Source organism: Eptatretus burgeri, chromosome 14 (assembly GCF_056783735.1).
Source record: "Eptatretus burgeri isolate ZD-2024b chromosome 14, Ebu_testis_v1, whole genome shotgun sequence".
Lineage (NCBI taxonomy): Eukaryota > Metazoa > Chordata > Myxini > Myxiniformes > Myxinidae > Eptatretus > Eptatretus burgeri.
In genome coordinates this window covers 50,858,090-50,885,223 of record NC_140974.1, presented here as the reverse complement: position 1 = coordinate 50,885,223, position 27,134 = coordinate 50,858,090, and the positions used below count along the sequence as shown (strand labels likewise).

The 27,134-nt window shown below is 45.3% G+C and overlaps 1 protein-coding gene across 4 annotated transcripts in view; it reads left to right on the top strand.

Annotated features, from left to right (window-relative positions):
• LOC147013170 (uncharacterized) overlaps positions 1 to 27,134 on the top strand; it is a 48,981-nt gene extending 21,847 nt beyond the window's left edge. For all 4 annotated transcript variants that reach the window (XM_085854809.1, XM_085854808.1, XM_085854810.1 and 1 more), the window contains 4 exons: positions 12,105 to 12,259; positions 21,595 to 21,808; positions 22,753 to 22,886; positions 26,576 to 27,134. In XM_085854809.1, the coding sequence (XP_085710935.1) occupies positions 12,105 to 12,259; positions 21,595 to 21,808; positions 22,753 to 22,886; positions 26,576 to 26,830 (758 nt within the window). In that variant the 3' untranslated portion in view covers positions 26,831 to 27,134. The remainder of the gene's footprint in view (positions 1 to 12,104; positions 12,260 to 21,594; positions 21,809 to 22,752; positions 22,887 to 26,575) is intronic.

Here is a 27,134-nt window from a genome sequence, read left to right as displayed (position 1 = left end):
ATTTGACCCCTCCCACACTTCTCTGGCCTAAAGCAACCCTAAGAAGCTGCCTAAAGCAACCCAAGAAGACCTACACAAGGGAAGTGCTACATTGTTTCAATCCCTTCCCAGAGTTCCTCAACAACTATAAAGACGTTCACACAAAGTATACACGTGAGAATCTCAATGCTACACACCCCCTCAGCGACTGGACCGGTTTCATCATTTATTGGCGAATCATCAGCGATAGTGTAGACAGGAATGCATACCAACAAGGCTCCCAAACATGTACCACATGAAGATATCAAAGCAGTCAATATATAAATAAAGAACCACCCACACCTCTCACCTGTGAATGGGGGGAATAGCCCATCAGCTCTCACCCAATGAACTAAACCCAGGTGGCTAGGATTATATCAATAATTGACACCTCCCACACTGCTCGAGCCGAAGAAGCTACCTTAAGCACCCCAAGAAGACCTCCACAAGGTAAGTGCTATGCTCTTTCAGACCCTTCCCAGAGTTCCTCCACAGCTATAAAGATGTTCACACATAGTACACACATGAGAATCCCAATGCAACACACCTCCTCAGCTACCAGACCGGTTTCATCACATTGGCGAATCATCAGCGATAGCGTAGACAGGTGAGCTAAACTGCGCCCGGCTAAACTGCCTGGATGCATTTTAGCTCACCTTTGTGCAATGAAGGCGACATTCGTCAGGTCATCCAATCCCATTGTTTGTGGACAGAAAGAATTTGTCTGAACCTTCTATCTATTTTGAATATGATGGCTTGACTGTGTGACAATGCTCCCAGTCAGTTGAGTCATCATGAAAACAACCCCCCCCCCCCAACCCACCCAACTAGTCCTCAGCTAATTTGCATTATGTTTCTGCCTGTACTTTGGTGATTCATCTCCACCTAATCATTATTCATGATGGTTTCATTAAACCAGGTAATCCCATCCTTTCTTTCTCTCAACCAATCAACATTTAGGACATTACATTGTAAAGAGAGAGAGAGACAGAGACAGAGACAGAGACAGAGACAGAGACAGAGACAGAGACAGAGACAGAGAGAGAGAGAGAGAGAGAGAGAGAGAGAGAGAGAGAGAGAGAGAGAGAGAGAGAGAGAGAGAGAGAGAGACAGAGACAGAGAGAGATAGATATGTCTATATATATATATATATATATATATATATATATATATATATATATATATATATATATATATATATATATATATATATATATATATATATATATATATAAAGACTTGCGGTTGGGAATAATATCACATGAATTCATTTTGAGTTCTCCAAACCTTTAATTGATCAAACAATCACTTGACATTTCGATCAGCAATACGGAGCAACCGTGCATCCACTGTCCTTTCTCAAAAGTAAATAAAAACTCCAAATCCCCCAAACAATGCAGAAAGGGGGTTGGGCATAGCCAGACCCACCAATCAACACCGTTTTCGAACTAGATGCATAACCTTCAAATTTATTTTTAGTATGTTAAATCAACCAAACCATAAATCAAATCAAACAGTCAAACCAAATCGAACCCAACATTGGTACGTCAAATTAAACCAACAATAAATCAAACGAACCACATAACCATCGAACTGAATCGATGTAACCTAAAACAAACATGAATATAACACTTGCTTCAACGTGATGGCTGTAATATCAATCAATTGGGCTCAAGCAATATGTTCCAGTCAGGTCAGGTTCGATCTGTGACCTGCTACAGGTACCATGTAAACCTGTACTAACCTGTTCCATGGTCGGGTTGTCGGCGACGAAACCGTCTCCCCCATCAGGTTTTGTGGTGAGGGGGGTGTTTGGATATGGACACCCAGCAGGATTAAAAATAAAACCTGTCAAAGGGCGGAGGAGCTCCTTGTGAGCCAACGGCCATCCATATCTAGTGCCCAACTGTATCTGCGGATGTCCTCCTGCAGTTGGGTCACTTCTTATTAGGAGGTTGGTGGCAGGATTTGCACTCCGGCCACCATAAAACCCTTCATTCCGCAAAACGCAAAAACGCAAAAAAAATCTGAAAACCCACTCCGTGGGAGTACCTCCTGGGCAGCTTCCCTTCGCAGGGCAGCTCACCGGATGACGGGATTGGGGCAAAGCCTTCGGGACCCCCAATCTTTGATAGGAGGGAAACCACGGGGTAACATCCCTGGGTCAGATTGCAGGAGAGTGTTTCGGAGTGGTGCTGAGGTGTCGTCCACCAGACGGCGGTCTCCTTGGGTTAACCTGAGGCGGTCCCTTCGGGTGGGTGCCTGGAATGTCCTATCCCTAAGAGAGGATGATCACCTGTCTCTGTTATCATCTGAGCTCAAGCGTTTGGACATCGGGATTGCAGCTCTCTCTGAGGTTCGGAGACCGGATTGCGGCGAGATAATGGTGGGTGGTTACACCTACTATTGGTCTGGTCGCTCTGATGGTTACCATACCCAAGGAGTTGCTGTAGCTGTGTCCAATAAGCTGACCCCAATGATAATTGAGGTAACACCGGGCAACGAGCGTATTATGAGATTAAGGATTCGTCACTCCTTAGGTGTCATTTCCCAGGTCTCTGTTTATGCTCCGACTGAGGCGAGTGATCTCACCGTGAAGGATGCATTCTACGCCACGCTCGAGTCTGTGGTTGATCAGTGCCCCAGACGAGATACACTTCTAGTCTTGGGGGATTTCAATGCATCGACTGGAACTGATAGGGATGGTTATGAGGTGTGTGTTGGTCCCCATGGGTCAGGAACTATGAACCAGAATAGCACTAAGTTCCTTGACGTTGCAAGAAGTCATGGACTTAGGGTGGCCGGTTCATGGTTTCAGCGCCCACAAGCTCATCGCTGGACTTGGTATTCCAACGCTGGCGGTGCGGCAAAGGAGATTGACCATGTCCTCATTGACGGTCGTTGGAGGATGATCCAGAACTGCAGGGTCTACCGGAGTGCTCAGTTCCTCAATACTGACCACAGGCTTGTTGTAGCAACTCTAAAGCTGCACCTTAAATCCTGGAGAATGGTACCATCCCAGCCTGGGCTGGATGTTGCCAAGCTCAGGGATGAGAGAGTAGCTGAGGAGTTTGCGAACAGGCTGAGTGGACACTTGGGGGGTCTGGGTGCTTTGGGGGGTCCTGAAGAGTTGTGGAGCGCCTTCAAGACCACCGTCCTTGATGTTGCCGGTGGATGCCTTGGAGCTCACCGCAGGGCAAAGAAGAATATTGTCTCTCAAGGGACTGGATACCATTGACCAGAGTCGCAGGGCCAGGCTGAATGGCAGAGCTGAGCTGTTCAGGGAGCTGAGGCGTAAAACTGTACGTGCATTGAGGGTGGACAAGGAGGCCTATGTGCGAGGAATCTGTGAGGGGGTAGAGCATCACCTGTGCACAGGTGATTCTCGCCCCGCTTACAGGGGAATTTGCACATTACGTTCATCCAAGCCCATCCCTCGGAGCACTGCAGTTCGAGCAGAGAGTGGTAGGCTCTTGACAGAGGAGTCTGAAGTGAAGGCCCGCTGGGCCGTTTACTTTGAGCGGTTGTACCAGGCTGATCCCCCAGCTGTCGAGTTGGGCGTCAAGGGTGTTACAATCTGTGTTGCTGACCCTCGAATCAACTGTGGTCCACCTTCGCTTGTGGAAACACGGGCTGCGGTGAACCAGTTGAAACGGGGCAAAGCTCCAGGGATCTGTGGCATCCATGCCGAACTTCTCAAGGCTGGTGGAAATGCTGCACTCGTGTCGTTGCATGCAGTTTTGTGCTCTGCCTGGAACACAGGCATCATCCCAACTGACTGGAAGAGGGGCCTTGTTGTCCCTCTCTGGAAAGGGAAGGGTGATCGCCAAGACTGCAACAACTACCGAGGGGTGACGCTGCTCTCAGTGCCGGGTAAGGTCTTTGCTCGGATAATTCTTGAAAGGGTTCGCCACCATCTGCTTGAGCACCAGCGTCCAGAGCAGTCAGGCTTTACACCAAAGAGGTCAATGATTGACCGTATCCTTGCACTTCTTGTCCTCAACGAATGCAGACGAGAGTTTCGGCAGGGGCTGCTTGCAGCTTATGTTGATCTCTGTAAAGCGTTCGATTCAGTGAATCGGGATGTCCTCTGGAGGATTCTTGGTCTTCGTGGGGTGCCACCAAAACTGATCGATCTGATGTCTGAACTCTACTCTGGTACTGAGAGTTCTGTGAAGTGTGGTGGAACCATCTCTGACTTATTTCCAGTTGTTACTGGAGTTCGTCAGGGATGTGTACTTGCCCCCACACTTTTCAGCACTTGTATGGACTGGATTCTCGGGAGGATGTCGGAGAGATCAAGTTGCGGTGCATCGTTTGGGAATGTCAAGATCTCGGACCTTGATTTTGCAGATGATGCAGTCATCTTTGCGGAGACTTTAGACATCTCTTGGGGGCCCTCAAGGTGCTGAATGAGGAGTCGGAGCCGTTGGGATTACAGGTGTCTTGGGTCAAAACTAAGATCCAGGCTTTCGGTGACATCTTGGATGCTGCTGTCCTGTCTGTGTCTGTTTGTGGTGAGGATGTTGAGGTCGTGGAGAGATTCACTTACCTTGGCAGTGATATTCATGTCTCTGCTGGCTGCGAGTCAGAGGTCAATAGACGTCTGGGTCGGGCATGGGGAGTCATGGATTCACTGGATGATGGGGTGTGGCACTGGTACTTCCAGTCTTGCTCTATGGGTGCGAGACTTGGACTCTGACCAAGGATCTGAGATGGAGACTTAATTCCTTTGGTACCAGGTCTCTTCGGAGAATCCTTGGCTATCGCTGGTCAGATTTTGTGTCCAACGAGCGGTTGCTGAGAGAGACTCGGATGAGATTTGTTTGCTGTATAGTCCGTGAGCATCAGTTGCGGCTGTATGGACATGTGGCTCGTTTTCCTGACGCTGATCCTGCTCACCAGATTCTCTCAGCAAGGGAGTCTCATGAGTGGAGGAGGCCAGTGGGCCGACCACGTGCCTCATGGCTGCAACAGGTTGACCATCATCTCAAGGAGATGGGGATGGGCCTGGCATCTGCCTGGGGGATGGCCAGACGGAGGTCCCTGGAGTACCGGCGGAAAGTGGACGCAGCGACGCACTGTTCTGGCACATGCTCCCATATCTGACCTGACCTGAGGGACCAGGAATGATTGTGACTTTGTGTTTGAAAGGTGAGGTTGGTGGGTGTGGCGGGGGGGGGAGTATGTGTGTGGGGGGGGAGTATGTGTGGGGATGAATATGACACAAAACAATTCACTTTTTACAGTTTGCATTTACTTTTTTTACACCAGTCGACACAGGAAATATAGGAAAGGCAAATAAAATGCACTTCAGCAAACTCACATTTGCAATACATATATATCCATCCATCCATCCATTGGGACCATACTCTGTGTAGACCATTGGTGCTGCCTCAGCAGTCTCCTGGGCTATTGGGTACAATCGTGGACGAGTCACCACTCCAACACAGGATACGAGCAACCTGGTATTCATATTGCCAACCTCAGAAGGATGACAGGCAGAATCAACCCCACCTGGTATTAATTCAACAGCCAAGTGGGATTTGAACTTAAGACCCTATGAAGCTAAGCCCACCACCCCAACCATTAAGCCAAACCAAGCATATTGCTATCCACATGAATTTGATGTATCTTAATCGCTAAATAGAAAACTCAGGCATAACAAGCTTTAATCTATGTAAATTTGCTTTGTCCTCCCCAGGGGACGCACAACCGTCACAATGTAGTCAGACCCAATCACGTCTCTCACCCATAATTGAAGGGAATAATCAATTACCCCAGGTGACTCGGAATTTTATACATTAACCCTGATGCTCTTCCAGCCAAAGAAAGCTGCATAAAGTAACAAAGAGAAGCTACACAATGTAAGTAAGCCCTTTGCTGTTTCAAATCCGACCTGGGTTCCTCTACAGCTGCAGACATTCATAAGTGGTACATACATGCGAATCGCAATGCCACATACCCCTTCAGCCACCAAACCGGTTTCCTCACTTGTTGGTCAGTCATTGGTGACAGCATTGAGAGAAACACGCACCACGGAGGCTCCCAAGCATGCATCATGTGCAATTTCAATTGCAGTTAACATTAATAACAAGATCCAATCATGTCTCTCACCCATAATTAGAGGGAATAACCAATTAGCTCTCCCCTAATCAATCAACTCTCACCAGGTGGTTCAGGTGTGTGTGTCTGTCTGTGTGTCTGTCTGTCTGTCTGTGTGTCTGTCTGTCTGTGTGTGTCTGTCTGTGTGTGTCTGTGTCTGTGTGTCTGTGTGTGTGTCTGTGTGTGTGTCTGTGTGTGTGTGTCTGTCTGTATGTGTCTGTCTGTGTGTGTGTCTGTCTGTCTGTGTGTGTCTGTCTGTGTGTGTGTCTGTCTCTCTGTGTGTGTCTGTCTGTCAGTGTGTGTGTCTTTGTATGTGTGTGTCTGTGTGTGTATGTCTGTCTGTCAGTGTGTCTGTCTGTCAGTGTGTGTGTCTGTGTGTGTGTGTGTCTGTCTGTCTATCTGTGTCTGTCTGTCTGTGTGTCTGTCTGTCTGTCTGTGTGTCTGTCTGTCTGTGTGTCTGTGTGTCTGTCTGTGTGTGTCTGTGTGTCTGTGTGTGTGTCTGTCTGTCTGTCTGTCTGTCTGTGTGTGTGTCTGTGTGTGTCTGTGTGTGTCTGTGTGTGTCTGTGTGTGTCACCCTCACTCTTATTGAGAGCTGAGTTAATGATTCTTTTTATTGGGAAAATAGAATATCTCTGATTCTAAATCATAGTAATGACATTTGCAAATTGTTGACCACTACAAGGAAATAGAAAGGAAAGAGGTTGGCTGTGGTGCGGTTGGTGGTAGAGTCAGAAGGCAGTGGTGAGTGCAAGGAATATGATAAGAAATTGTGGCAAAGTAAAAGACTGACGCAGCAATTTTCAGAAGCTATAATACTTAAACTAGAAGGGCACTCAGTCAAGCGCATACCTCCGCCTGATCCCATATAACATAATGGACCCCATAAATTTTTGAAACCATGTGATATATCGTTTTTGGCTCCATCTTTCAAGGTGAAGAATCACTTTAAAATATTCTCATATCGGGTTCCGGGATTCGGATCTTCAAAATCAAATCAATTTGGCCTCAAATCACGTCCTCGTCATTTATCCTATTACTCCATCCACCTTCTCAACACACTCTCCTTGCTCGTCAGCACATTCCCATTTGCGTCCTTTATCACCCTCACCTGCAGCACATCCTTCCCAGCTCGGTCCCTCTGTCTTGCCAATCGGTATAAATCCTTTTCCCCTTCTTTTGTATCCAACTTCTCATACAGCTCGTCATATGCCTTTTCCTTGGCCTTTGCCACCTCTCTTTTTGCCTTTCGCCGCCACTCCTTGTACTCCTCCCTACTTTCTTCATCTCTCTGACTATCCCACTTCGTTTTCGCCAACCCCTTCTTCCTTATACTTTCCTGTACTTCCTTGTTCCACCACCAAGTCTCCTTATCTTCCTTGCTCTGTCCAGATGTCACACCAAGTACCTTCCTAGCTATCTCCCTCACAACTTCTGCTGTCGTTGCCCAATCATCCCACCCATCTTTACCAACATCCAACGCCTGTCTCACCTCCTCCCTAAATTTCACGCAACAGTCTTCCTCCTTCAGCTTCCACCATCTGGTCCTTGGTTCAGCCCTCACTCTCTTCCACAACCTCACCTCTAAAGTCATCCTACAGACCACCAATCGATGCTGTCGAGCTTCACTCTCCCCTGCCACCACCTTACAGTCACTAATCTCTTTCAGGTTGCATCTCCTGCTTCAGATGTAATCCACTTGTGTGCACTTTCCTCCACTCTTGTATGTCACCCTGTGTTCCTCCTTCTTCTTGAAATACGTATTTACCACTGCCATTTCCATTCTTTTTGCAAACTCTACCACCATTTGTCCTTCCACATTTTTCTTGTTGAGACTGTACCTACCCATCAACTCCTCATCCTCTTTAGAGGAGGGAGGAAAAGGGAGAGGAGGGAGGAAAAGAGAGAGGAGGAAGAGGAAAAGAGAGGAGGAAGAAGAGGAAAAGAGAGGAGGAAGGGGGAAAGAGAGAGGAGGGAGGGGGAAAGAGAGAGGAGGGAGGGGGAAGAGAGAGGAGGGAGGGGGAAGGAAAGGGGAGGGGGGGGGAAAGAGAGAGGAGGGAGGGGGAAAGAGAGAGGAGGGAGGCGGAAAGAGAGAGGAGGAAGGGAGAAAGAGAGAGGAGGGAGGGGGGAGCAAGGAGGGAGGGTGAGTGAGGAGGGAAGGCAGTGAGAGGTGAGAGGAAGGGAAGGCAGACATGTGGTGGAGCATCAATTACGATTCATACCGTCTCATCAAAATGATTCTGCATATAACAACAGTGAAGATGGAAACAAAATAATGTCTGAAATCCACTTTCCACTGGCCAGACTAAAATACCGCCCAGACATGTCCGTAGATAAAACACAGACCAGAGACAAACACCGCCCGGACGTGTCCAGCACGAAGTTGTCCGGAGACAAACTCCCTTCCGGACACGTCCAGAGACAAACTCCTATCTGCACACATCTGGAGACAAACTCCCATCAGCACACATCCAGAGACAAACTCCCATCCGGACATGTCCAGCGAAAACTCCCAACCGGACACATCTCGAGACAAACTCCTGTCTGGACACATCTGGAGACAAACTCCACCCAGCCATAAACACCGCCTGGATACGTTCAGAGAAAAACACTGCCAAGAAAGAAACACCGCCCTGACACGTCTGGAGATAAACACCATCCGGACATAACCACTGTCCAGACATATCGACCGTCCAGATACATCAAGAGACAGACAGACAGACAGACAGACAGACAGACAGACAGACAGACAGACAGACAGACAGACAGACAGACAGAGAGAGAGAGAGAGAGAGAGAGAGAGAGAGAGAGAGAGAGAGAGAGAGAGAGAGAGAGAGAGAGAGAGAGAGAGAGAGAGAGAGAGAGAGAGAGAGAGAGAGAGAGAGAGAGAGAGAGAGAGAGAGAGAGAGAGAGAGAGAGAGAGAGAGAGAGAGAGAGAGAGAGAGAGAGAGAGAGAGAGAGAGAGAGAGAGAGAGAGAGAGAGAGAGAGAGAGAGAGAGAGAGAGAGAGAGAGAGAGAGAGAGAGAGAGAGAGAGAGAGAGAGAGAGAGAGAGAGAGAGAGAGAGGTCGGGGGTAGGGGAGTAATACGAGAGAATATGTTATGCTTTGTGAACAACACACACACACACACACACACACACACACACACACACACACACACACACACATCAGCAATTTTTCAGGAATCAGCAGGTTGGAGTCAGTGTGATTACTGACGACAATATGTACTGTACCCAGAAACCTTGAGTACCTTTCACCAAAAAAACAACATTGCATTTATATACGTTTCAGGGAGATGTTTGCAAACATTAATCTTTATAAACAGCTGCGTGTAAAGGGTGTAAAAATAATTGGCTTGGTAATTTAGAAATCATGTTAATATGGAAAACAGCTCAGAAATCGGGTGTTATCAAAGATATTTTGTGTTAAACTCACAAAGAGAAACATTTAACCTTTGTAAAGCAAATCCGATAATCAAATGCTTTAGAAATAGGCGTGAGGACAAAGGAAAACCTGATAGAACCTCTGTAAGATACGGGATGAAACTTTGCCACCATGGCACCTGCAACAGGCATGAAATGCCCACACAGACGCGGAGAGTCCGTACAGATCAAAATCTTCCCATATGTACCACGTCCGTGTGTGTTGTATGTGGAGTGTGATGTTCTTTCACATACCTCTACCTTGCATTAACTGTCAACTGGACATCCTGATCGGGACACGAACTGTACTGCACAGCTTAGTAAGTGGCTTAAGCACTCAAGCAAGCACTTTAACGGAATGCCTGGCTTGGCAAGCAATTACCAATTGCCATGATACAACTATGCACCCGTAAACACCCGTGCAATGTCCGAATTGGACAAATCAACACTTTTTTGGAGTCGGAACTGCTGATACAGTACTTTCAAATCTGGAGCTTACATTTTGTAATAATGCTTAGTTTTAGAGATTCTCTCAGTTATTCATATACACAAATTAAATAAAGTCACAAACACTGGCGTCTCGAGGCGTTTATAAACACTGCAATATACCCTGTGATTCGTAGCTATGATGAACAGGCAATCGATAATATGAGTGACGAAAGTGAAAAAAAAAGTACATTGTTAAGAAATCGTTGCGGCCTGTTCCGAGTCAAAGTCTGGTTGAGCAGGCCAAAAAACATGGCGGCTTCAGACCCCAGTGAGGTCACCCAGGAAACGCCTGAATACCCCAGACCGTGAGGTAGCCGAGGATTGCTTGATGAAGGATATAATTAAATAATTCCGTTAATTTACTCAAAAGGGGGTTTTAATTAACCCAAACATCCAGTTTTCACTTTTGCTCTTCCATGGAGCTTTCTTCGTGTGTCTCGAAAGTTTCAGGCTGCGAGGTTTTATGGTTTTGGACTTATGGAGGAGACACACTGACGCGCGTATGCACACACACTCACACACACACACACAGCCTTTTTTTCGTGTGTATATATATATATATATATATATATATATATATATATATATATATATATATATATATATATATATATATAAATAATAATACTGTATACAATAATTTTGAGTGAAGATTGATATAACTATTACGGACATACCATAATTGTGATGAATTGAAAGCTGATAGACAAGATTAGCTGAGAGGTACGTGACTCACCTCTGAGCTGTCTCACCTGCATGTGAATCTTCACCAAGCTATAAACTCTCATCTTGGCGTTTCGACAGCAGGGCGATTCACCAATGTGTGCGTCATCTATCAGGAGGATGTTTAGCCGGAGGACCCATGTACCTGCACTTATCATTGGACATTAAATATCCCACAGTATCTTTCGTGAAGATTAGGCAAGTTTTTTCTGGCACCGTAAAGAATTTACAAATCGCTGCCAAAATTGATCGGTCAAGCCTCAGGCATAGCCAGCCATTTTGTGAAAGTCTTGGGTGAAAAACATTTCCTGGCAGACCCCACAAGATGGTTGGAATAATTGAAGCCGTTAAAAATCCTAAAACCCAGAACCAGAGTTAAGGAAGGGGATGAGGCTGAGTCTTTGGGCCTCTCACTCTCCCACCGCAGGCAGGTCGGTGGTCTTTCTGTCTTCTACTGTCTCCTCTCCAGTCTCCTCCCCCCCACCCACCCCCCTCGCTCTCTCTCTGCGATTTGTCCCCACCACATTTCCGTATGGCGCTCAAGGTCCGCCAACAATCCCCTTCTGGTAAAACTACCAAAATCACGAATCACTGCTCACCTTCACTCTTTCATTCCTCTTTTTCCCCGCCTTTGGAATAAACTCCCTCACTCTACTCAATCCCATTCTTCCCTCCAGGCCTTTAAAACAACTGTTCACCATCACGCCTTATCATCCAAATCACCCCCATCCAAATCCTCGATTTTTTTCTACCCCCGTTAATCCACCCCAAACCCACCTCCTTCAAATTCCCTGCTTTCCTTCCTGAAAGCCCCTGTGGTGTCCATCTTGTATACCCCGTGTTCCCCACCCCATCCCTCTCCCTTCCACAGATCTCCTAATGTCTCTGTTCCCCATTGTTTTGTCCTTCCCACTCCCACCCCTCTTGTCTCATGCCCCCCCTTGCTGTGCGTTGTGTGTTAGCTCTCATACGAGCCTCGACAACGTATACAAAAAGTTAAAAAATTAAAAATCTAAACCGAAATTTGTGGTTTTATTTAAAACAAGCAGCACGAGGTAAAGCACATCTTTCAATTATGTTTCTTTTATAAATACACAATGACTCGGCTCGCATAAGAGCTAAAAAATGGTCGTGGATGAATCCAAATCTATCAAAAGCAATCAAAATAATTTGACTTTAATTAATTCCATACGAACAACTTGACCAATGATCTGAAAAAGCATTTGTTGAAAAATTAAGTTTGATGTTGCTTAAACTCAAGTGCAAGTTTGATGACTTTTGCATACACACCATTCTTTTGTTGAAATACTTATGGTTTTGTACCCCTGTATTGTGTGATTGTGCTTTCAGTCTCCATCGACATCACAATGACGTCAAGCAAAGAGCCAAAAATAATGGTCGTGGATGAATCCGAAGATGTTGTTCTAAATTGCAAATCGCCTGGAAAGAACGGAAATGTGCAAAATATTGAATGGACATTCAAGTCGAATGGACGTGACAGCACTGTAAGATGCCTCTTCATGCAATTATTTACCATAGATATCTGCTGAAACTGCTATCCTATTATCAGAGATGCCAACTTTTGGAAATCAGAATTAGGGAGGATTTTCAACCGACACCAAATAATGTGCGCGAAGCGCACATCTCGAGCGCTCCGCGCTCGACCCTTGCGGCGGGGTCCAGGGCCCGCCTTAGGGCCCTGGAAGCTCTGGGGTTCTAGATGCTCTCTAGTGCCCTCTGAGCCCTATTTTGGAGCATTTAACATGTTAAGAATTCCCACTTTTTGAACAAAAAAAGGGGAAAATTGTGCACTTTTTAATGTTACATGTATGTTAATATTGGTAAGTTAGGGGACAATCAAAGATTAACAAAAAGCACAAAAGAAGCAATATTTTTCTTCCCTTACTGGCTGGTACGACTGCTGCTTGCTTTTTCCATGGCAGCTTTGCTGAGTGACAGCTGTGTGGCTCTTTTAGCCCTTCTGATTATGTCTTTGCTGTATTCTCTCTGGTAGCAAGGGGTGTTATGAGCTAGTTTTTCAATTAAGAGAGCTTCCAGGGTTTTGACACTCAAATTGGGACGAAATTCAGTATGATTCTTCCGTACAAGACTGAGTGCCCGCTCACATGATGCGTTCGAATGAGGAATGACCAAGATTCCCTTCATCACTTTGCTCAAATTAGGATACTTCTTGGCACCAGTGCAGGGATCTGTGAGCTGTGAAATCCGATGCCACTGCTCATCCACTCTCACTGTCTCAGTAGCAATTGTAGCTATGGAGGCGTCTGCCTGGTAATGAGCGAATTCACTCTCAAGACTGTCTATGTCACTATCACCGCCACTGAACAGACAGGGAATTTCTTGATGAAAAACTCCACACAGTCAAACCCCACTTCTTGGTGTAGCTTAACATCCAGCACCTGAGCATGCTTGGCTAATTCATCATCTAGCGGCCAGGTTTTGAAGATGTAATTGCAGGCTTTCACATAATATGAGCGAACTGCACTGAAGAAACCTTGGATGTCTGACTCACTCAGAGTGAAGGTGGATTTCTTGAGACTCCTTTGTTCCCTTATATACAGTTTGGCATTGTTCCCAATCATGAGGTCCTCATCATTCTTCTGATGATTTCTGTCAGAGAAGGGTACATTTACCAGAGCAACCGATGACACCGATGGTTTCAAAAACCATACGAAGATATCTTTCAGAAGACCATTCAATTCTCCGTGCAGGAGATGAATACAGGGTTCGTCTCTTTGGAGCAGAAGATTCCCCTTCTCAAAAAGCTTGTTAGCATATCGAAGGAAGAAACAATAGAGTTTTGTTTGTGGAGACAAGAACATCCTGTTGACACGTTTTTCTCTAGATTCCTGCACAGTGTTTGAGGAAGATGCGCTTTTAGTTGTAGAACTCGTAGTACACTTAGCCGCAGGGCGATCACACTTGCGTTTACTGCCAGCAGAAGAGGTCAGACTCGTAGTACCAGATCCAATTTTACGTTTGAGGAGAGAGCTTGAGGTAGGTGCAGCCAAGGAAGAAGACCTCTGATTCGAAGGTTTTGCTGAGCTTCTATCAAGTGATTTGGCAAAAGCAGAACTTAACTTGGGTCCTTCTTTGCCTGCAGATGGGACTATCACAGTCTTTCTCGACTCTGAAGGAATCTGCTTTGTAGATGAACGTGATGAAGGGCCGGTGATGCTACCTGCTCTCAGCATTGGTTTTGGTGCTGTCCCTGCTGTCTTCTTCGCAGCAGATACTGCAGTGGTAGTGGTGAATGCTGCTCCACGAGTGCTTGATCCTGCAGTGCCAGTACTGGCAGTAGATACAGTGCCGTTCTTCTTGCTCGTTGTTAGAGTCTTGGCTACAGTTGGTTGCATTTTTCTTCGTACTTCTTCTTTGAAGAAGAGGCGAAGTGGCTCCCACTGTTCAATCAGCCTGTCTAGGCACTGACCAAGGGACAGCCACCTTGTTGCGACATGCTTCAGAATCTTGTGTCGGGGCATCACAGAGTTCTTGCAGTGCTTTCACTCCTTTGACGCGTTTACTACTTTTGTCCAAGTAGTAGTAAATATCGATGAGAAAGTCATCTAATTCAATGGGTAAGGCCTGAGCCGCCTTCTTGGCCGTATTGTGCATCATATGGCAAGGGCATCCCATGATGTAGCACTCTGGATTTTGTTTGTGGATATAAGCAGCGACTCCTTTGTGCTTGCCCACCATGACAGAGGCATTATCAGCACAAAAGGAAACACATTTTCCCCACGGAATTTTCCTGTCACTGAACTCATGATCAAGCAGTTTGAAAATGTTTTCTCCAGTGGAATCTTGTTTGCACGCAGGCAAACTTAGCAAACCTTGCTTCACAATCCCAGCACTGTTGTCATAGTACGAAATCAGGACAGGATATAGCTGGGCCTCACCACTGTCATTGCTACCGTCTGTAGCTAGGCTAAATGGAGCTAGTCTAGCAATATCGGCAATAGATGAAGCAGTAACATTTGACAACTCACCAATTACACTGGTCAACAACAAATTTGTTGTCTGCATTTTTTAAGCTGATTTAGGACGAATCTGATGCGCTGAATCCAAAACTCACATTAGTTTTGTTCAATCAGGTCAAGTTTTTGAGATATGGCCACATGTCGTTTTTTACATTTTTGTTCACATGTACGCATGTGTGGAGCATTTTAGAAGAAGTTGGTGGGTGTAAAATGTCATGTCAAATAATTGTTTTAATTGGAAATAATTATTTTAATGACAAGAAGTATTCAGGTACGATAGTTCTGGGTGATTATGTCGAAAAGGGATCAGTTTGAAGTCATAAAACCTCAAAATCTTCCAAAAATTGGTGAGGCAAAGCATAAAGTTTGTGGATCAAAACTAAAGTTAATGGGGCAGATTTTGTAATAATGTGATACAAAAAAGTTGTATTTCTTGAAATAACGAACTCTGAAGAATGTACAATACCTACATGCGCCAATTTATGACATGCGCTTCTGCTCAAGCTTGGAGTGCCACAGTACGAACCCAAAGATTGGAGACTGTTCATTGACAGCAGCAAGCGATCACTGAAATGTGTTCTGCTACACAACGGCAACCAGTTTGCCTCTGTACCCATCGCTCACTCGACTACACTGAAGGAGAAGTATGAAGCGGTGAAGTACGTGCTGGAGAAAATTGGTTATGATCAGCATAAGTGGTTTATTTGTGTTGACCTGAAGATGGTGAACTTTTTGTTGGGACAACAGTCTGGCTTCACCAAGTACCCATGTTTTCTGTGCATGTGGGATAGTAGGGACCGTGCTCAGCATTACACGAAGAAGGACTGGCCTGTGCGGGAGGAATTGGTGCCATGCAAAGAAAGGAACGTCATCAACGACCCTCTGGTGGACAGAGACAGAATACTCTTCCCACCGCTGCACATCAAGCTCGGCTTAATCAAGCAGTTCACCAAGGCTCTGGACAAAGATGGTGACTGCTTCACTTACTTGTGCCAGGCTTTTCCAGGATTGACCATGGAGAAGTTGAAAGTTGGCATCTTTGATGGTTCTCAGATCCGTCAGCTCATCAGAGATCCAGAGTTCAAAAACTCAATGAATGAAGTGGAACTGGAAGCGTGGAAGACATTTGTTTTGGTAGTGAAGAACTTTCTTGGCAACAATAAGGCCAGAAACTACGCAGAACTTGTCAACAACATGCTGACTGCTTTCAGAAACCTGGGCTGCAACATGAGCATCAAGATGCACTACCTATTTTCACATATGAACCGGTTTCCTGAGAACCTGGGTTCAATGAGTGACGAGCAGGGGGAGAGATTCCATCAGGACATGAAGGAGATGGAGACCAGGTATCAGGGTCGCTGGGACGCAGTCATGATGGCTGACTACTGTTGGAATCTGAAGAGAGACCTCCCTGCCGCTGAACATTCCAGGAGTTCGAAGAAACGGAAGTTCAAGCCCTGAAGTTTGAACAGTGGTGACGCAACATGCAATTTACTTGTACTTACCTTTATCAATGCCCACCATTCAGATGACAGTAATCGATGTTTCTATCATGTAATCAATAAATGTTGTTGGCAAAACATTTTTTTCTTAAAAACATGTTTAGGATGATATGTGTTGACAAAAATCAGCTGATAATGCCACAAAAATGTAATTGATTTTGTCACAAGATCTGATTTTTTCAAATCAACTTAGCACAAAAACCTGACCTGATGGAGAGAAACGGATGCCATTTCCTGATTCAGCAGTGCCAGAATACCCTAATTCACTTGTAGAAATCTAGACAACATTCAGAAAGTAAAAAATTGTTGACCAGTGTTCTTTTTTCTTCTTTGTTCTTGTTCTTTTTTTTTTTTTTCTTTTTTTTTTTTTTTTCTTGCTTTTTGTTCTTGTTTTTTTTTTATTTTATTTTATTTTATTTTTTTTTTTGTTCTTGCACATCTTGCACATCTTGCAAGTTTTTGTTCTTGCACATCCATACTTTGAAGCAACTTTTGAATCTGGAAACATCTTTTGAAATTGAGGTCCAGCATGATCTGAGACTGATATGGGCAAGTTATGTTCCACAATAAATCCACTAAAGAGAAGTTCCGCTCGGGTAACATCCTCTTCCTCGCTTGTCCCTTGTTTGGTGAAATAATTCAGAAGTGTACCGGTACTCGTGCTCGAAGATCTCTCCTTTGCAATGTCTGTGTGCCGTTTGCTTCCAACGTGCTTCCGAATATCATCGCGACCTCCGTGCTCAACTGAAATATCAACGCTGCATACTGTACAATACGCATGATGAATTCCTCTTTCAGACTTTCGAATACACGGGTATTGGAGACTGTATTCGGTCTTGTACTTCTGAGACCATTTCTTGGTCTTCGTAAGCTTCTTTTCTGCCATTTCGTAATCAACATCGAGGGCTTGAAGCATCGGTAACTTCGAAGTCGATGTTCCACAGCTGCAGCGCAACTCGTAGAACTGTAGCGGCTGTTAAATTAAACACCGCACGGTGGTCGCGACCGCCGGGCTGGTACGGGGCCCAGCTGCATGCAGTGAGCGTATCGCATGCATATACACTGTGCACACATACCGCATGCACTAAATCTCAGTGCATGATCGCATAAGCGAGATCCAGACCCAATGTTTCGCTGCTCCTCATTTGAATTTGCAATTTTTTACGTACAATTTGGTAGCAGCGAACGTTATGGAGTTACCACATGCTATACGTAGCAGACGATGCTTTTCATTCAATTCTCATACCAGTACATTCTGATTAGTGAACAGTGCAAAAATATCAAAATTTGGGGAGGATAAGGATAGTGATCGTAAGGGCGGGAGTTTGGGTGAATTTTCGGAAGCCTCCCGATGAAATCGGGAGGGTTGGCATTGCTGTATTATGATGAATGAATACTGATCAGGATTCAATTAGGAATATCATTCGGTTGGTTGCTTTATTCTTGAGGTACTGCTTATGTAGTACCAAGTTAGATTATGGCAGGAACTTGAATATCTTTTCGAAATGGACCAATGCATTTCTAAGATCCATCAGCAAATGCAAACAGACAGGACAACCATGTTAACATCCCCTAAAAAGGACAGATTTATGTTACGATGCATCGCCCCACCTGTGTTTCACCAGGACGACAGTTTACAGTCAGATCAGGAATCAAAATCAGACAGCACAACTCAAAGTCAAATATTGTACATCGAGGCAATGATGTTTATCCAATGAATAGCTTGTTCTATCAATATCTGTTGATATCACTCCATCTCTTGATGTTATTAGTCCAAATGTTAATGTTTTCCTTCAAATCATTGTCTGTTGCATGCGCTTAGTAATTGAAAGTTTATGTCAGGAAATACTTGTCCTCCAACAAGATTTAAAAATATATATATACATATATATATATATATATATATATATATATATATATATATATATATATTGTTGTGGTTGACGGAATTCGCACACCACCATTCAGGTCCCTTAGGTGAGATATCTCCGTAAGTATATGTGTAGTTAGGCCCAAACCCGTTGTCTAGTGGGAATACATGTCATTCACTCGGGCTGCGACTCTTCAGGATAGCCATTTTTCTTTTACTATATTTATTTTGGACCAGCCACCATTTCTACCACCACCAACCACGTCTCAACAGTCATCACACAACAACCACCAACCACAACGCCGCTTCACAACATCAACCACCAACCACAACGCCGCTTCACCACAACAGCCACGACCTTTACCGTCACACCTCGCAACCGTCGCATCGCCACCGTTCTTGCGCCGCTGGTGGGTACCGGTACTGGACTCGTGCAGGGCGCGCACCGAACAGCGTGTACAAAAACATCACAGACTTCCCGCAGAAAACGGATCAAAAACGACTCACGCCCACTTTTGTTCCGTCCTATCGGAGAGCGTGGGCGATTTGGCCCCGCCTCCAGGGCGTTGGAGTGAGGATGCTATATGCAAATTCATGGATCAAAAAGCATTCACGCCCACTTTTCCTCGGTCCAATGAGGAGCCAGTTAGAGAGGTGAAAGGTCGAAGGCAGGGGGTAAAAGGCAAAGCGACGGGGCTTATAAAAGCGGCTGCGTTCGTCAGAAAAGGAGTAGTGGTGCGTTGGAACGAAGAGTTCGGAGTTCAAGAGAGTCGTCGGTGGAGCTGGAAGGAAGTTGCGCGTTGGAACGAGCTGTGCGTTGGAACGAGTTGTCGGCGGAGCTGTGGAGAGGTGGCGGCGGCGAAGACGGACGAGGGGGTGCTCGCGTCGGTGCCGGGAGCTGAAGGCGGGGGGCCGACGGCGCGACCAGGTTGAGGTGGAGACGCTCGTCGCGGGACCCGAGACAGAGATCTATCCTCCTTCCCCCGAGCATCAGCAACCCCCTCCTGTTTCCCCCCGCGCTGAGATAGTGCGACAAAGGGGGCCCCTTTTCCCACCCCCTACCAGACACTGTCCGCGAGGCCCGCGGAGTTAAGGCACCATCGCCACTTCGCGTCTCATCATCAGACGGGTAGGCCCGACCCGGTCTCGGCCCCAGGCCCGCCTCATCCTTGAGGGTGTTCTTTTTCTTTTGCTTTGAGTGTGTGTGTTGTCGGCGCCGTCTGTGAAGTAGAATTGTATAAGTGTTGCCGTGTGCTCGGTAGTCGGATAGCTCTGCATTGTGTCTTCGCTTTTACATTTGCTTTTTGTGTAAAATTGCATTGTGTTTCTTTTCCTTTTACATGTGCTTTTACATTGTTATTTCTGCTGCACAAGAATCGCCGGCTTCAACAAGAAGAATAAAGGTCACATCAAGTATGCTGACTGCGTCTCTGCTCGTAAACCTGTGCCTCATGATGACGAGAACCCCGTTCCAACACCTCCAGCTGATCAGAACATAGCTGTAAGCAGTGGTGAAGAGGATGGTGATGATGAACCTTTTGAACCCGACACTCAAGAATCACACCTTCTGAACCAGGGAGACTTAAATGATCTTGTAAGAGATCTCTCGCTGTCAAAGGCGAAGGCAGAGCTGCTTGGATCAAGGCTGCAGCAGTGGAATCTACTTGAACCTAACACCAAGATATCCTTGTTCAGAGCACGTCACAGAGACATGGCTGAGTTCTTTGAGATGGAAGACACGATGACATTCTGCAGTGACATCAACGGTCTGTTGAAAGAACTTGGGTGTGATCACGATCCTGCAGACTGGCGCCTCTTCATCGACTCGGGGAAGAACAGCTTGAAGGCTGTTTTGCTCCACAATGGCAACGAGAAACCATCAGTCCCACTGGCTCACGCGTTCGGCATGACAGAGACCTATGAGACTATGCGGCAGCTGCTTGATTCCATCAAGTACAATGACTTCAACTGGCACATCTGCGGAGACTTGAAAGTGGTGGCTCTGTTGTTAGGGCTGCAGTCAGGCTACACGAAATACATGTGCTTCCTTTGTCTCTGGGATAGCAGAGACGACAAGAATCACTGGACGAAGAAAGATTGGGAAGAGCGAAAAGAGCATGTACCTGGTCGACACAACGTGAAGCATGTCGCCCTTGTCGACCCAGCCAAGGTTTTCCTTCCACCACTCCACATAAAGCTCGGCTTGATGAAAAGTTTTGTACGGGCAATGGATCTGAATGGGCGTGGGTTTTTGTGGAAAATACCTCAAGGAAAAGTTTGGCAACACCTTGTCGGAGGCCAAGATCAAGGCTGGTGTCTTTGTTGGACCGCAAATCCGACAGATTATGAAGGACGAAACTTTTCCGACAACTCTAAACCCCAAAGAGCTGGCAGCGTGGAGGAGCTTCAAAGCTGCGACGGACAACTTCTTGGGGAACGAGCGCGCGGACAACTATGAAGAAATAGTGCAGCAGCTGCTGGAGTCCTTCAGGAAACTTGGCTCCAGGATGTCCCTGAAAATCCATTTCCTACACCAGCACCTGAACTTCTTCCCTGACAACTTGGGAGCAGTCTCGGACGAGCACGGCGAGCGATTCCACCAAGAGATTTCACTCATGGAGACGCGTTACCAAGGGCGGCACAACCCGAACATGATGGGCGATTTCTGCTGGTTCCTGCATCGTGAAACTGACACAGAGCAGCACAAACGCAAAGCCAAATGCCTAAAGCATTTTTAATTACATTCTAGTGGAGTTTTTCTGTAATTTCTATAATTTTGAAGCATTCATGATGAAATAAATGAATAAATGAATTTTTGTAAATTTCATTGAAATCCTGACTTCTAGGCAATGGGAATATTTCTGTTACTGAAAATCCTGACGTGATACAGCAAAACGGTTATGATTTTTGAAATCAGCGTACCCAAATTAGTCTAAATCACTTTACACATCTCCAGTAAAAAAAAATTTTTGTTGTTCAGTGTAATTAATCGAACCGTCGAGGCCGACGAATAACACCGCTCGGTTATCCGATAGTACGGAGCGGGTCGCTTAAAGTGGTCCGTGTCCGAAGTCGACCTGTGGCGAGGTGCGATCGCCCGGTCTACCCTCCGTGTGGGTACTTAGGTAGGTCGAATTTGGCGAGCAACCCTATCCCACGCGGGGGCCGATTGGCTCGATCGCGGTGAGACCGAAAGGTCCACCCGTGACTAGTTCCCGGCGTTAGTCCGAGAGGGTCATGACTGGATTGTCCGTCCGGTGGGCGACGTGCCGCGATTCGAGTTACGTGGCCGTCTGCACGCCGGCGGGCGCGAATCCGCAACAATATATATATATATATATATATATATATATATATATATATATATATATATATATATATATATATATATACATATATTTCATGATAAAATAGCTTTGTGATGTTGTTCTTACATTCTTGAATCTGTTGTTCTGAAACCCTTCCAGGTGCTCTACAAAGACGCAAAACCAAAATGTCGTGATCTTCATCACCACCACAAGCACTCTGTGCGACACCATAAATATCACTTTGAGGGAAACTTTAAATATGGCGATGGTTCAATGTTATTGACGAGAGTGCAGCAATCGGACGTGGGGCAGTATACTGGGAAGCTTGTCACTTCCAAAGAAAATTGTACCTGCAAGATTAACCTGTATATTGGTAAGTGTAGTCGACTGGAGAAATGGTGTGATTTTTGAGAGTATTCAAACTTGACCTGTACTATTTCATTCTAAAAGAAAGACTAATAAGTGTACACAATTATTGAGGAATTCAAGAAGGTGGAAAATGAAATAACAGAGGGTAGAACAGCAAATTATGAAATTTCTGCTCAAAGAAACTGGTGAAAGTTCGCTGATTGGTTTCACATTCTGGTGATCATTGCCAATCATTGACATCTGTATTTGAGCAGTGCAAGTAATTTCAATATGGACTTAAAAGTGCACAGAATGAACCACACATCAGTGCAAGACCAACTACCTCAATCAATAACAAACTTCTCGTGAGTTTAGGACCTGATTTTTATTGGTCGAGGTGTATATTTTTGTCACACCGTTTCAGAAGTTAACATTACTGATGGAAGTGCTGTATCTATCATTCATTACAAATCAATTGTGATTGTAAACAGAAGTCCAGGCCAAAGTTGAACCACCGACACAATCATTTTGCTTCACTCGCATCAAAACACTCTTTGTTTCAAAAACTTCTGATGAAAGTTTGCAAACCAAATAAGTTATATTGATAGTGGTTCAATGCTGGCACACCTATGTCCTGGATTTTTCACTAATCCAGCCAGAATTACACTTTGCTGAAAATGCAAATGGAACGACAAAGTTGAACAAAGAATATTCAAAAAAATGAGCGCTGAACCTGGGAGTGTCAGCTGAGGTTCCATCACCAACAGGGACAGACAATGATCAGCAATTAAAAGAAAAAATTCTCAACCATAACGATTTGTTTGAGGTCAAAAATGCAGATCTCATTATTGACCTTTTTGCATATTATGGTATTTCACATGCTCTTAGAGTACACGATGTGATGTGGTATATCTACTCGTGCTTGATTCTGTGTGATTATTTTCCACATCGTGCTTGTGCTGAGTGCAGGAACGAAGGAGAGGAAGGACTCATTCTCCATGAAGAAAGGAGATTCTCCCTACTTTGAATGTAAATGGCCAAATGGATCAGAACCAATAACGTCAGTCCAGTGGAAGTTCCAGTCCATTGAAACTGAGCGAATTGTAAGCATCTAATAATATCTCATCCCAGCATTGTAAGCATCTCATACACATTCCTGTGACATCATTCTGAGTGTCGAAATCCAATTTGATGTGATGCAGTTTCATTTTTAAAAAAGGAAAAGAGCAATCAGAGATTGCAGATCCTCACTCGGACTTATTTTGTGTGGTGTATTTTGTGTGGTGTTTGTGTAGTTCTGTGTGGTGTATTTTGTGTGGTGTTTGTGTACGGGCGTTTTATGTAATTAATAAGAGACATAATTAGAACTGCCACGATATAAATGCTGGCAGTGATGACTGCTTCAGCCATTTCAGAAAAGAAGATTTTTGAAGGTTTAAAAAAAAAAATCAATATGGCTGTTGATTCACGTGACCGATGATGTCATTAAAAATTTTGTGGACCATTTTATCCCTAGATGAACCTCAAAAATTTTCATACTGATCGCATGCAGCGTTCCACACATGCAATTATGATGTCATAATGAAGGTACCGATGACATCATTAAAAAATCACACTCGTTTCTCATGAAGAATACTTGCTGCATGCCAAGTTTCAATTTTTTTCCTTGGTGCGGTTTCAGAGATACAGAGATCCAAAGTTTTCCATTTTCCAAGATGGTTGCCACACCACGTGACCTATGACGTAATATTTATCACTACAACATTCTACATGAGTCGTCCCACCAATGGTGAAAATTTCATCTCAATCCGACAAGAGGTTGCGTCAAAAAACACGAAAGTTCTGTGCTCACAAACAAACGAACAGACAAACAAACAAACAAACAAACAAACAAACGAACCCAAATGCAAACCTGGTGTTGGCTTCGCAGTTGGGGTGGTGGCTTTGGATCCTTGGGTCCTGAGTTCAAGCCCTGTTGTCAGCTGAATAAACACCAGGGGGTTTCCTCAGCCCGTCATCCTTCTGAGGTCAGTGAACTGATTACCAGTGGAGCAGCCAAAAGGCTGCACTCGAAGGGAAGGGGTATTGATGGATTTATTAAATCTGGTATTGGTGTGGTGCAGGCATGATGGGCCGAATGGCCTCCTCCTGTGTATAAATTCCTTGTAATCCTTGGAAAATACCCTCTCCTTCGGCGAGGGTAACTCGTGCAGCACTCAGTAGAGTGTATACCTATGCCAGGCAGAACAGTTTACATTTTGTATCCCACTGATAGGACGGATCTGCTGAGCTGAATCAAAATTTCATTGGCTTGTTCTTGTCATCTAACCAACTCATCTACCAAGTTTTGTCATAATCCATCAAACAAAATTTTGAGATATCATGGTATATACTGTATCGTTTTTGGCTCCATTTCTCAATGGTGAAGAATCACTTGGAAAATTTTAAAATTCTCAGATCTAGTTTCAGACCCAGAGGAAGCAGGGGAAGGTGTGGGGTGGGAGGAAGCAGGGGAATGGGTGGGGTGGGAGTCCAGAGGGACTGGGTGGGAGGAGGCAGGGGAAGGAGTGGGGTGGGAGGAGGCAGGGGAAGGGGTGGGGTGGGTGGGAGGAAGCAGGGGAAGGGGTGGGGTGGGAGTCCAGAGGGACTGGGGTGGGAGGAGGCAGGGGAAGAGCTCAAGTGGGAGGAGGAAGAGCTGAGGTGGGAGGAGGAAAGGGTGGGGCTGGAGGAGGCAGGGGAAGAGGTGGGGTGGGAGGAGGCAGGGGAAGAGGTGGGGTGGGAGGAGGCATGGAAAGGGGTGGGGTTGGAGGAGGCAGGGGAAGAGGTGGGGTGGGAGGAGGAAGAGGTGGGGTGGGAAGAGGCATGGAAAGGGGTGGGGTGAGAAGAGGCATGGAAAGGGGTGGGGTGGGAGGCCGGACGGACGAGGTTGGCAGAAGGAAGGGAAAGGGGTGGGTTGGGAGGAAGGAACCGGTGTTGCTCAGTAACGCTGGGTACCCCTGCGAGTCAAATATATAAAGCTCATTCAAACCACCGATTTACTGACTGACTGATTTTAAAGATCAGTACCTTCCAGGTGATTTTTACCTCCCACCCCATCGGTACCTCCCACCCCACCCCTTCCCCTGCCTCCTCCCACCCCACCCCTTCCCCTGCCTCCTCCCACCCCACCCCTTCCCCTGCCTCCTCCCACCCCACCCCTTCCTCCTCCCACCCCACTCCTTCCCTTGCCTCCTCCCACCCAGTCCCTCTGGACTCCCACCCCACCCATTCCCCTGCCTCCTCCCACCCAGTCCCTCTGGACTCCCACCCCACCCATTCCCCTTCCTCCTCCCACCCCACCTCTTCCTCCTCTCTCCGTTAGTTACCAAGTGCGGCTGCTTGTGTTCAGATTTTGTGTAACGATGGACATCAAAGCTGATACACGGGTAAAAATCACAGAACTGTCAGAAAGCATCCGTAAATGAAATTATAAATACTGTAAATGAAAATATGTAAATGAAAAAATGCAGGTAAGCGACCTGAGACAATGGGGCAGCATGTTAATTTTGCATGCCGATGGACATCGAAGCCAATACACCAGGAAAAATCACAGAACCGTCGGAAAGCATCCGCAAATGAAAATATAAATCAATGCAAAAATAAATAAATGAAAAATCAAATGTACAGCAGGTGAGCAACCAAAGAAAATGGGGAAGCACGGTTCATCACTGCTTACAATGTGTAAGCATAGCCCAGTAGTAATGTGTATATATATATACATACATGCACACACAGGGGTAGAAATTTTGAGACCTGCGAGAGCTCAGTTTCACTATCTGAAACCAGCATATGGAGATAACAACCAATGACTGACGCGCGCACACACACACACACACACACACACACACACACACACACACACACACACACACACACACACACACACACACACACATACAATTCAAAATGATCCCATAACTGGATACTTGCAATAGTTAGTGAAGGAAACTCGTCATAGTTCAACATACAAGTTTCTACAATTTATTGAAAAAAAATCTTCCTTTATATATCGTGAAACAGTATATCATGATTGCAGAAAAAGAAAGAATGTATTTCCATGTCTTGGACTATGGTGAGTATCGCATTCTGAGAAATGCTTGAAAGCCTCGAGTATGTGTCATATGTAATATGTTGATATAATTTGTGTATGTATACTCATTACTGTATGTATTTTGTGGCGAATATAACGTGTATATATACATTGTATATAATGTACATAATATATGGGATGGCGGGACAGCCTAGAGGTTTGCACACTCGCCACTGAGCTGTCTCGCTTGGGTTTGAATCTCGGCCCAGCTATAAACTGTCACCCTGGTGATTCATGTGCAAGGCAAGACATCAATGTGTGGACTGTCCATTGTAAGGACGTTAAGCTGAAGGACGAGTCTTCCAGCTCTGCTTGTTGGTGAACATGATCTAATGGTGTATGTCACACAGAGTAAGTGAGCTATCGCCGCCTCCCAAGACAAATTCAAAATTCTTGCCCTGAGTGAATACTGCGAAAGCAATGGCAAACCACCCAGCATAACCCTTACAAAGACGCTGCTTCGGCAGCACCAATAATGCTCTGTGAAGCTCTGCACATTTCTTGTGATGATATATTGTGTATTGTTTGTGTATAATGTGTACGTGGACATAGTGTGTATTTGTATTGTATGTGTATGTAATTTCTCCACATGTATGTTGTGCCAGCTCACAGGAATGGACCTTTGCTCTAAACTCATCCAAGCCTTGCCCTTCTCTTCTTCAGGTTCGTACCTGCCCAACCGCTCATAATGACAGTGGCGATCAGCGTGCAACTTGTGTGGGAGACCTTTCAAATGGAGATGGATCAATGCTCCTGAATTCACTCAATGAATCAGATGTTGGATTTTATACCGGGATGTTATTCCGATCAGGACGGGTTCACGTTTGTGAGTTTGATTTGCACATTTACGAGGGTGAACTTCACTCTGCAGAGTCTTTCGAGTTTGAAGGCTTTGGTGTTGACATCAGAAGTTCATGAGTGGATTGTTACAATCAATCAAGGAAATATGATCAACATTATTCGAATTATGGTTTTAATCCATATCGAAAACTTCACGGACAAGCTCTTACCATTAAAGTATCTGTGACTTCCGAAAGTCAATCTCAAGTCTATTCTGATTGTAAGTAATAAAGTTTTATTTTGAGAATGATAACGTATTAAATACTCATATATCACTATACTGTCTAAACCTTTAGAAAGTCGTGGTTTCTTCCAAGTCGATTGTCAACATGTAATTAATTATAACAACCTTAAAATCCTGGAATAAATTTTAATTTTCTTC